Raw genomic sequence first — 12,231 nt, 5'->3', positions numbered from 1 at the left:
CCCTAAACCCTCAAAACACAAACTCGCAGGCAAAGGTCAAATTCTGAATTTCGATAGACTCCAATAGCTAAAAGGCAAGATTTTCAACATATTTGAAACAGTGATAACAGATTCATCAAGTGCCATTAGAAAGTGCAGAGCAGAATTTTAAAATGGACCACTCAAAATCTCAAAAAATTTATACGTCCCAACAGAATATACCATTGAAACATATATAACTCAAAGAATAGTGAATGGTAAAATCCATATAGTATGGTCATACAAATTTCATATGGTACAAAATTTTGTACTATCAAAAATCTTAATGGAAAAACATGATTTTTTCTATAAACAAAATTAAGCATTATATGTAAATTTTATTTCTCAACCCTTTCAAACGCAACCACGATATTCGTTTTCTTCCCAAGAGGCTCGCATAAAAAGTTGATCTTTATAACCTCTTCAAAACACTAATAATTTGTGAGATAAGAAACACCAAACACACTCACAAACAACAAGATAAGTCAAAAGATTAGTGTGTTCACATTGAGTTCACCAAAAGGTATATAATATTTTTTTTAAAATAAAAAATAATACTTTAAAAATATAATTTTAAATCAAATCTTATTCCTAATTTAATAATCCCATTCCAAACCTTGAATGTTGCTTTGCCTATTGGGATTTGGATGTGACACGACAGCATAGCTCACTAAGTTTGATCAATAAATTATTTCAACAAAGTTGATTCCCACAAAGTGTGATTGTATGAAAAATGATAAAAGAATAATCATGTTTATAATTTATAAGAAAAAAATAAAATGGAAGATTATGATAAAATTGTCATTTTGAAGTAATGGTAGGATAATAATGAATTATTCAATTCAATTATTAGATGAATACATGGGTATAAAATTTCCATTTGAAGATGAAGTTGTTTGATGAATGAAGAAGATTCTAAATGAAGACATACTAATGATAGGAGTTAATTGATAAAATGAAAATAAAATAAAAAATAGAAAATAGAAACCTAGCTATCATTTATTAAATAATAAAAATAGATTAATAAAAAGTATTAATTATTAATAATTAATTAATAAATAATTAATTATGGTAATAAGATTATAATGTCATTATAAATAAATGATTTAATTAATGTTATGATAATATGTCATGTTCCCTTTTAAAAATATTACTTACTAAATATAGTAAAACCATTGGAGTTGAAGACTTTTGTACAAGATACCCATAGTTTCAAGATTTGAAGATGTGAGGCCTTGTATTATAGTGAGTAATCTCTTCCAAAGGTTACATTTGTGTAGGAGTTTGCATTTGCAATAGTATCCATATGCAAGTGTTTCAAGTTTGGGTTTTTGATTTATTATTGAGTTTATATAGACCCTCTTTCTAGGTTTCAAAATTAAACTTTGCAATTTTAGAGGATTTACAATACTTTTTAGGCTTTTTGGGTGTCATGCACTCAATGAGATTGTTTTGTGTGAGTTTATAGTAGAAGATTCAAATTTGTTAAAAAATTGATGCGTATGAAAGTAATTTATCTCAAATCTAAAATCTATAACAAATGTTCAAATTATTAATAAAATCTAGCTTGTGAAGTTTCTATCAATTTTTTGCAACAATTTCATTATTTTTGCATTTATTATTTGTATCAATTGATGATATTTATGCTTGAAGAAAAAAAAAATTATTCTCAGATCTAAAATTAATGAAAGGAAATTACAGTGGTATCAAAGCATTGATCTTGCTTACTTGAAGGGTTTGTTAAGTGGGTGAATTTTAATGAAAAAGGGAAAATATATCTTCAGCATGAGCAAAGGAAAATTAATTGAAAGAAACTTATATTTAGAAGAGGTTGAAGAAGAAATCCAAAAGTAGAGTATGATGCGTGAACTTGAATATTTACATAAAAATACCCTATTAGGTACCTAAGAAAATCAAAGAATAATTACAGATAGAAAACAAGCTATGAAAATGCTAGCTACAAAATTACAAAGTTTAAAAGAATTTTTTCACTCTTAAACCTATGAAGGAGAAGGATGTTAGCCAATATGCAACCCTACATATTGAGAAAGTTGCTTATGATTGGTATTATGGGATGCCATATTCAGGTAAGCATATTTGAAGATGTCAAATTGGATAAATTTGAATTCAACGATAAATTAGAGTATTTTAAAGAGATCAAAAATTAAACAAAAAACTATCATCTATGAGTATGTGGATGAATTTCAAAAAAATGTTATGATAGTACTTGGTATGTCGAAAAAAAGTATCTCATATCTTTTTCTTGAAGGACTTGAAGAACCCGTAAAGGGTTTTGTCAAAAGAAGGTAATCAAAAAAAGTTTGCAACTTGAGACCTTCGTCGCAAAAAAAGTTGTGATTCGTCAATCGAAGGCTACTAGTTAGTGGCAACATAAGAGAAATTCTCAAAAGAAGATTGCATCACCAACAACAAATAAGGATAGATTAAGAAACAAAAAATGAGCTTAGGAGAGTTTTATTTTACTTGTAGAGAGCCATACATGTTTGGGTAAGGGCAAGTGCATTTTATTGAGGTTGTTTTAGATCTTGAAACTTATGAGAATGTAAGCATTTTATGAGGAAGAAAAGTATATGAGCAAGAGGTTCCTTAACAACTTTGTTTGGAGTTCTTAGATACCATTATTTCAGTGTTTGTGGGGTTATAACTAGACAAAGAATGGCTAGGATTTGTGGGGTTCTAACTAGACAAAAAAATGACTATTGATTGATAGTGGGGCAACCGACAACTTTATTGACGAGGGCTTGATAATGAAGAGGGGACTAAAGAAAAAATAATTTGAAGGCTTCAATATCACAATTGAAGAGAGATTCATCATGACATGCACTAGATTGATTTGACCTCAAAGTGACATTGAGTGATTACAAGGTATGTTATGATGTTTATGTTGTTGGCATTGGAGAAACTATGTTGTGTTTGATATTCAATGGTTGTATTCTATTGGAGGATATTCCCAAAATTATAAGACTGTGGAATTCAAGTACCAATCAAATGAGAAAGTTGTTTGGAGAAGCCTATCAAATGGAGCTTCAAAAGTGGTGGCATCAAAGGAGATGGAAAAGACATTTGGGAAGGGTTAAACAGTATGGGAAGTGATTGTATTGATTCATCATACCAAATGCTCCAATCCCAAAATTATAAGACTGTGGAATTCAAGTACCAATCAAATGAGAAAGTTGTTTGGAGAAGCCTATCAAATGGAGCTTCAAAAGTGGTGGCATCAAAGGAGATGGAAAAGACATTTGGGAAGGGTTAAACGGTATGGAAAGTGATTGTATTGATTCATCATACCAAATGCTCCAAAAAAAACATAAATTTTAATTTCAAATTTTTTTTTTTAAAAAAAATTGTATTAAGCATAGTATATTTTTTAATGATATACCTCCAAAACTACCTCTGACTAAGGGTTTTTAGAATATAATTTATAGAACAAGATGTCAAACCTAATATAACCACTTCATATAAACTTCCAAGAGATTACAAAGAGGAAACAAAAAAAACTATGAGAAAAGCTTTCATCGAATCAAGTTCTAGCTTATTTTAGATATAACATCCATCATATCAAGTACTAGCTTGTTTGAAGAAGGAAAAAATTAAGAGTAAATATCCTATTTCAATTTCAAGGATGGATGAACTCATAGATGAGTTACATAGAACAATATACTATCTAAAATTAATTTGAAATTCGAGTATCATCAAATTCATATGACAAAGAAGATGAAAAAAGGCAATTGTCTATTGCCATTATGGTCAGTCGTTTGTTGCCACTATGAACAGTTTGAATTCTTAGTATTTTTTAATGATAATTTTGATTAATAACAATTCATGAAAAGAATACTTATCATGGACAGTCGTTTGTTGCCACCATGAACAAATTGAATTCTTGATTTTTTTTAATGATAATTTTGATTAATAGTCTTGCACCATTTAGATATTGTTTTGCCCATTTTGGAGCACGAATCCTTTTCTACTAAATTTTCCAAATGTGAATTTGGATAGACTAATCTTTATACTCAACAAAAATTTCAAACAATCCTATACTGGCCTTCACCAACCAATCTGTTACACTTGGAAGGGATTTTCTAGACCATGATTTTCTAGACTATGTAGTTACTACAAAAAGTTTGTTAAAGTTTTTGTTTCAGCGTGATACCTCATTGGCTGATTTGACCAAGGAGCCTTAATTGTTCAAAAATAGTAAGGCCATCCTTAATGTGATATGAGGTCACTATTTCATATAAAATAAATATTAAAATGCAATTAAAAATTGATAAATTTTTATTTTATTTCTTTTTTATTTTGAATAATGCTTGAGATTTGAACTTAAGACCTCTCATGTAGGAAGCTTGCAGCTAACTGTCTAAGTAGGGGGTCGTAAATCGCCAAAACTTTTTAATTTGTTGGAAATAAATACGCAAAAAAGAAAAACCATTAACACAAATATAACTAATTTTCGGTAGGCATAAACATCAATGCATACGCTATTCAGTTACATTCCTATTATCCATATAACTTATTTTTAGCAGACATGTGCACTTCTCCACTTCATTCATCTTACATAGCACCAGTTAGTTATCTCAGATAACCCTCAAACTGATATGGATTGCTAACGATAATTTCTCAGACATAACTTGAATTCTCAGATTGATAAATTATCTATTATGATTATATATTTCTAAATTTCGAAAAGTTAGAAAATAGAAATGCAATTTCAAATGGCATCACCTGTTTACTAATAAATTTAAAATAAAAACAAATATACAATCTCAAGGCCTAGATTTCATGATATAAATAAGATTTCATGATATAAATAGAGGTACTATCTCAAAGATTATCCGTTATAAATATATATTCCTTAAAAAAATTAAATTGAAGTTAATTATTCAATAAATTTGAAGAAAACTCACAAACTCCAGGGACATGAATTGGCTAACAATGATTGCTACCAACTGCCCCGTTGTGACAAGCAAGGCCGTTCAATAGCCGCACGTTCACCATCAGACGATATTTTCAGTGATGTTCAACACCCACAAAGAATTTCAGAGCCGTTAGACAGCGACTTATGGATAGCAAACCAACTACCTCAACCATTCAATATCTATCGACTTCACAACTATACCTTTACAATGCATTCAATCAACTGTCCCCCCATGATTTTATTATGAGATAACTCGCGAATTTCTTCAAACCTACTTTTACAAAATACAGTTCTAAAAACAACTTTAATCTTCCACCGTATAATGTTGCACACAATACATATTCAAGTCTCAGTTGAGCTCTGAGGTTTACTAAATTCTATTTATAATACCCATGCACTGAATTCCTTTCAGTCCCTGTTAAGTTTTGAAAGTTATTATAAATATAGATATCAAACAGTTATTCAATCAAATAAAACAACTCACACAAAGAAGGTAATGTCAGACAGGCAATTGTAAGAGAGATTAAATAAATAATTGTAGCATCAATATATTGGAAAAAAACTGTAACAAACAAACATCATCAAATTATAGGAATAATTTGAGAGAGGACCCAGTAGTTGAATACCCTAGGTTCAGATTTATCAAAATTCTTACTTGACAAGTCCCTGCTTATAAGTAAGGTTTCAGAGCCACATCATGTCAAATCAGCAAACTTTTTGTCAGAAGTGTCCTAAAAAAATGAAACCAATACCTCCATAAAGAACCCCATATTTGTACGGCTCACTCTCACATGTTTTGATTATTTTTCCAACTAAAAGTACATTTCATTTAATTATGGTTTCTAAATCAAATATGATGTCAAATAAGGATCACTCTAACATGTTTTGATTATTTTTCCAACTAAAAGTACATTTCATTCAATTATGGTTTCTAAATCAAATATGATGTCAAAATAAAAAAGTTTCCTGAACAGCCAAAAAAAAAGATGAAACCAATACGCCACAAAGAACCTCACATAAGTAAAAGCTCATGCTCACATATTTGGTTGGTTTTTACAAACAAAGGTACATTTCATTCAATTATGGATTCAAAATCAAATATAATGTCAAATCAGCATACCTTTTGTCAAAATGTCCTAAACAACCAAAAAAGCTGAAACTGATACCCATAAAAAACCCAATATTTGTACTACTCAGGTTCACATCTTTGGTTGCTTTTTACAACTAAAATGTTTGGTTGTTTTTTACAACTTAAGGTACATTTCATTCAATTAAAGATTTAAAATCATAACTGTTAATGCAATATTAATAAAAAATTGAATAACTATATATAAAAAAAAACTGTAACTAACAAGAGTGATTAAAGGCTAATAATATTAAGCAGCATATAAAACAAAACATCTATTAATGGCGTTTTACAGCCAACTGCATCCTCCCTGTGAAATAAACAAGTAATTCATTTGAAAAAAGAGGCATGGAAGTCTACAACCAACAACCTGATTATATTATGGAGACAAAATCCGTTCAGTACACAGTACACAACATACAGTATATCATGCATCCTATTTTAGTTCAGACACAAAACAATGCATACAGTGTCATTGCGCAAGGCCGTCCAATAGAAGAAAATCTATGCTCATCCGTTTATTCTGTTAAATACCCAGATTTTCCTTGGGCTCCGTTTTTATCATAAGCTACAGATAAATTTAATTCAGAAACAAATATTTTATCCTATACCGTGTTTAAATTGAAAAACTATGTGAACCCACGTATCGAACCCACGTATCGAACAAAATATTCTATGATTCCCCCTACAATTTGAACCGTTCCCATCTTAATAGCACTACGCTCCTCGTAAGAGGTTTAAATAAATGCAAATAGGAAAATCATCAAAAGAGCCTTATGCTGAAAGTATTAAACTGTATTAAAAATATGAAACAAAATGGATTGAAACATTACTGCCTCGGCAGAACTTGCTATATCCCTTTAACAAGTTCATTGCCAAACATGCAGAGTACCAGAAAATCTCCAGGACAGCATTGAGCCGTAAATGAGTTATAAAACTTATATTAAAAATAACAAAAAACTGAAACGGATTTCAAGGTTTTTGAATAGCAAGATTACTAAATCCCTGTAACAGGGCAAAATGACAAATTAAAAAAATGCATGCTTAGTCAACTTCCTCGATCTTGGGGCCAGGACCACCTGCACCACTTCCAGCTGATGCAGAAGCACCACCCATATCATCATCTCCAGAAAATCCACCCATACCTTCACCACCCTGGTACATTTTAGCAATGATTGGATTGCAGACGGACTCCAGCTCTTTCAGCTTGTCTTCAAACTCTTCTTTCTCTGCCAACTGGTTTCCATCCAGCCAGCTTATGGCCTCATCCACCGCATCCTCAATCTTTTTCTTGTCAGCTGGATCCAATTTCCCTGCAATCTTGTCATCTCTGATTGTGTTCCTCATGTTGTATGCATAATTTTCAAGTGAGTTTTTAGACTCCACCTTTTTCTTCAATTCTTCATCCTCAGCCTTGTATTTCTCAGCTTCCTGAACCATCTTTTCAATTTCATCTTTGCTCAATCTTCCCTTGTCATTTGTGATGGTAATTTTGTTCTTCTGGCCTGTTGTCTTATCCTCGGCAGAGACATTAAGGATACCGTTGGCATCAATATCAAAGCAGACGGTAATCTGAGGGACACCCCTTGGGGCGGGAGGAATGCCAGAGAGTTCAAATTTGCCCAACAGGTTGTTGTCCTTAGTCCTTGCCCTCTCACCTTCAAAGACTTGAATCAACACACCAGGCTGATTATCAGAGTACGTAGAGAAGACCTGCTCTTTCTTGGTGGGGATAGTTGTGTTTCGAGGAATCAAAACAGTCATAACCCCTCCAGCTGTCTCCAATCCTTGGGACAGTGGAGTAACATCAAGCAACAGCAAATCTTGTACTTTTTCATTTCCTTCTCCACTTAAAATTGCAGCCTGGACTGCAGCACCATAAGCAACGGCTTCATCAGGGTTGATGCTCTTGCATAGCTCCTTGCCATTGAAGAAATCCTGTAACAATTGCTGTACTTTTGGGATTCGAGTGGAACCTCCAACAAGAACAACATCATGAACAGTGCTCTTGTCCATCTTGGCATCCCTCAAACACTTCTCAACAGGCTCCATACATTTCCTGAAGAGGTCCATATTGAGCTCCTCAAACCTAGCCCTTGTGATTGTAGAGTAGAAGTCAATGCCTTCATACAAGGAATCAATCTCAATAGTGGTCTGAGCAGTTGAAGACAGTGTCCTCTTCGCTCTTTCACATGCTGTTCTCAACCTCCTGAGGGCTCTAGGATTACCACCGATATCCTTCTTGTATTTCCTCTTAAATTCTTGCGTAAAATGATTCACCAATCGGTTATCGAAGTCCTCACCTCCCAAATGAGTATCTCCAGCAGTCGCTTTGACTTCGAAAATACCCTCTTCAATAGTCAAAAGAGACACATCAAATGTTCCTCCACCAAGATCAAAAATCAAAACATTCTTCTCACCAACAGAGGTGGCCTTCTTGTCTAGACCATAGGCAATGGCAGCAGCAGTTGGCTCGTTGATGATTCTCATTACGTTCAAACCAGCAATGACACCAGCATCCTTTGTCGCCTGCCTCTGAGAGTCATTAAAATAAGCAGGAACTGTGACAACTGCATTCTTAACTACATTTCCAAGGTATGCCTCGGCAATCTCTTTCATCTTGATGAGAACCATAGATGAGATCTCTTCTGCAGCAAATTGCTTCTCTTCCCCTTTATAGTTAACAACAATCATTGGCTTTTCTCCAGGTCCCGAAACAACCTTAAAAGGCCATAGTTTCATGTCGCTCTGCACTGTTGGGTCCGAAATTCTCCTTCCAATAAGCCGCTTTGCATCTGTGAGGCCATAAACATGCATCAGATAAGATACAATCACAGAATTAACCGATCCACAAGAACTATTTCCATTAAAACCGTAGACGAGTTCAATCAAGAAACCTAGTAGTACGGTTCTGGAATCAAGAGAAACATTTCTCATAATAGAAAAACAGTACAACATTTCTTTTAAACAAATATTTCTCACAGCCAGCAAAACAGAATCATTAACTAGGGCTAACAAACATATGTTAACCTAGAATTTATGGACGACAATAAATAGAACAAGCACATATCCATGAGATGAGAGAACAGTACATCTAGGGCTAGAAACTTGCAAAGTTCGCATTTTGAATGTGCAGATAATTTTAAAGGAATCACTACAAAATAGAAATTAAAAGACGAGGTAAGAGGGCCCCCAATCATGTCTTAATGCACTCATCTGATTGAGATCATTTCCATTTCAAGATGTAAAAGTTGCCGTTTAAGTCTCGAGATTTACAAATGCATAACGATACAAAAAAAGCTCAATATAGTGATTGGTGATCATCATGTAGGTGAAAATTGAAACTGTTAGTGAATTATGCAAAAATCAACTTAAAATTCCAAATTAAGAATAATCTGATTGTTTCGGATGGAAGCTGAAACTATGCAAAAATCAACTTAAAATTTCAAATTATGTTTAATTTGATTGTTTAGGATGGAAGCTGAAACAAGTAGTGAAAGTACAAACCGTTTTATCCCTTTTGTAAATATTTGACCAAAAATGGTTAGGGAAACAAATCATCTCAATCAATAAATGTGTTAAAACACTCCTAGACCTTGCAGCAAGCGTCCCATAGAACGAGGGCTTAAAACCCAGATGTTGCTTCTAGGGAAGAAACAAAAGAATAAGGTAATAGGCTAAAAAGCAAATAATATTTTTTTATTCATTTCTTCGAAAAGGATAACCAAACTAAATTAAAAAACATTGCTACAGGGGAGGTAATAAACGATTTGCATCCATACTAATACCTACTATTATATACTCTACCCATTCATTATAATAAAAAAGGTGATATAAGGCAATGACAGAAACAATAACAATTTCCAGGCTTCCATAATGTCTTACTATCATTATGGCTAGCAAAGGTAAGTAAAACACTTAAATCTCATAGGAGGCTTCAAGATCCATTTTCAGAGAGCAAGAGATCGCATGAAACAAAAATAATAGGCTACAAAATTAATTAAATACTTTTCATGAACAAGAACCAGAAGTACCGCAGAATTGGGTTGTGAATAAAATTTGCTCCATCAGATCTGGCGCTTATCAATAATTCTAAATTCTAAATTTCCACAAGAAAAAAATGATCTTTTATTTTTACTTTCGAATTTACAATTCATTCCACCGAATTTCACTAAACAGCACTTCTCAATCCACTGGACCATCCAACTTTAAAATATTCCATAGAATTTTAAAGGAAGCCGCCCTATCCACATGACCACACCCTTAATCGCCTTATGGTATGACTACCAGCCTTTTAAAATAAAGAGACGATAGAAACAAAAAATATCAAGCAAACATCTACGTAACTAAAGGAACCAATCCATAAACTAGACCAAACAAAAAACAGGAAAGCACAAGATTTAAAACTTTTAAAATCATGGGGTCCCATGGCTTTACGTATTTTTCTGCTCAGATATTAAGAGGTAATGATAATCATCAGGTGACAAATTATAGCAATAAAACGGTAATTAAAGATATTAGATTAAAAAAACATTGTACTTTTAGCCTCCCTTTTCCAATACCACATCTAGAAGATAAAAATGCGAAGCGAAGCGAGGCGAGGCTTCCTATTTTACAATGAAAAATCCAGAGGAAATCCCACCTAAATCTTAATCAAGCTCAAATGATCAATTAAAATCCTCACCTAAAAAGGTAAACTACTCTAAGGGATGGAAATTTCAACTGTGATACTTGAACGATTATAAAATTAAAAAGACGTCAATTACCACAATATCAATATTTAAAATGGTAAACAGTTGGGTTATGATTAGTTTATACATCTCGAATGCCATCGTTCATATACAAAACATACTTTGTTGTATAATCAACAAGCGTACTCCTTCCACTAACCCCAAAAAACCCCATCAAAAATATCTAGGAAACAAAAATTGAAACATGTACGAAAACAACCAAACTTTACGTGTACCGCCCGGTGTACATGACTTAATAATTGGAAGAAATTAATTACACAAGACGAGTCCGACAACCTTTAGTCTCACTACTGACTACCCAATAAACTGGATACGTGGGTACTATCCTTCAATCGTTGATCCTACCAATCAAAACCCAAATCCTTCAACAGCATAGAGGAGACCTTCTAAAACCTAATCCGGAGATTCAAATAATGAATCTGTGCCACATTCCAACCCAACAACACCATACAAAAACATTGTTTTACACTGGCTACAGAGCCTAAAACCTAGGAATACAGATATTTGGACCAAAAGAAATCAAAAATGTAGAATCCAATTAAACACAGGATCCGTTCCCCTCTATATAGAACCAGAATGAATAGATCCATCCTAATAAATCCGATACGACTGCACATCCCATAAGCAAAAACATCAATCCCTCCCGCGACTACTTTACCAGTGCTTACATTCAACTCAAAGCAAAGCAATAAAAAAAAACACCAGTTACAGTCCCATGGGATATTCAACACCAAAGAAAACACAAAAGCCCAACTTATATATTAAAACAGAAAATAAGCCAAATCTACAGATTTCGTTATGAATAACATACCGAAAACGGTGTTGGTCGGATTCATCGCGACTTGATTCTTGGCAGCATCTCCGATGAGGCGCTCGGAATCGGTAAACGCCACATAAGAGGGCGTGGTTCGATTCCCTTGATCGTTCGCAATGATCTCCACTCTATCATGTTGCCACACCCCCACGCACGAGTACGTGGTTCCAAGATCGATTCCCACAGCAGGCCCCTCTCCCTTACTCATTTTCCCTCACACTGTAGATCGAAGCACAGAAAGAATGAAGAACGAAAAAAAGAAAAACCCTAAAAAGAATTAGGTTATCACTGTGTAATGTGACGAAAGGGGCAAAGAATAACCTAAAATCCCTTCCCACCGTTGGTAGAAGAGCAATGTGTGAGAGTGGTAGAAATAGGAGCCGGGCCTCTAAAAATATCAGATCAGAAAAGCTAACTGCAATTCTAGAACTTTCGAATCGTTGCCAGCCGTCCGTTTTTCCTAAGACGGTGCGATCGCAACCGTTGAAAATGCACAAAGTCTGACCGTCCTTTGGCCCGGGGCTGTCCAATGTGAGCCGTCGGATGTGCGTTCGAAATCGTTCCAACGATCTATTGGAGGGCTACT

The 12,231-nt window shown here is 33.7% G+C and overlaps 1 protein-coding gene across 1 annotated transcript; it reads right to left on the bottom strand.

Annotated features, from left to right (window-relative positions):
* Positions 1-6,854: 6,854 nt before the first annotated feature.
* LOC131053652 (heat shock 70 kDa protein 4) lies at positions 6,855-12,030 on the bottom strand. Its single transcript, XM_057988259.2, has 2 exons — positions 11,643-12,030; positions 6,855-8,875 (listed from the first exon to the last, which is right to left on the bottom strand). Exons 1-2 carry the CDS (start codon positions 11,851-11,853, stop codon positions 7,125-7,127), a joined length of 1,962 nt encoding a protein of 653 aa, XP_057844242.1. The 5' UTR covers positions 11,854-12,030; the 3' UTR covers positions 6,855-7,124.
* Between the last annotated feature and the right edge of the window lie 201 nt (positions 12,031-12,231).

This window comes from Cryptomeria japonica, chromosome 2 (genome assembly GCF_030272615.1).
Source record: "Cryptomeria japonica chromosome 2, Sugi_1.0, whole genome shotgun sequence".
In the NCBI taxonomy this organism is placed as follows: Eukaryota; Viridiplantae; Streptophyta; class Pinopsida; order Cupressales; family Cupressaceae; genus Cryptomeria; species Cryptomeria japonica.
This window is presented reverse-complemented; position numbering and strand designations above follow the sequence as displayed.

What these genes read in the sequence shown, in the direction of transcription:
- LOC131053652 (XM_057988259.2), bottom strand. Translation starts at nt 11,853, where the DNA reads ATGAGTAAGGGAGAGGGGCCTGCTGTGGGAATCGATCTTGGAACCACG. An exon ending in TCCGACCAACACCGTTTTCG is followed by an intron (nt 8,876 to 11,642) that starts GTATGTTATTCA and finishes ATGGCCTCACAG; the next exon opens with ATGCAAAGCGGCTTATTGGA.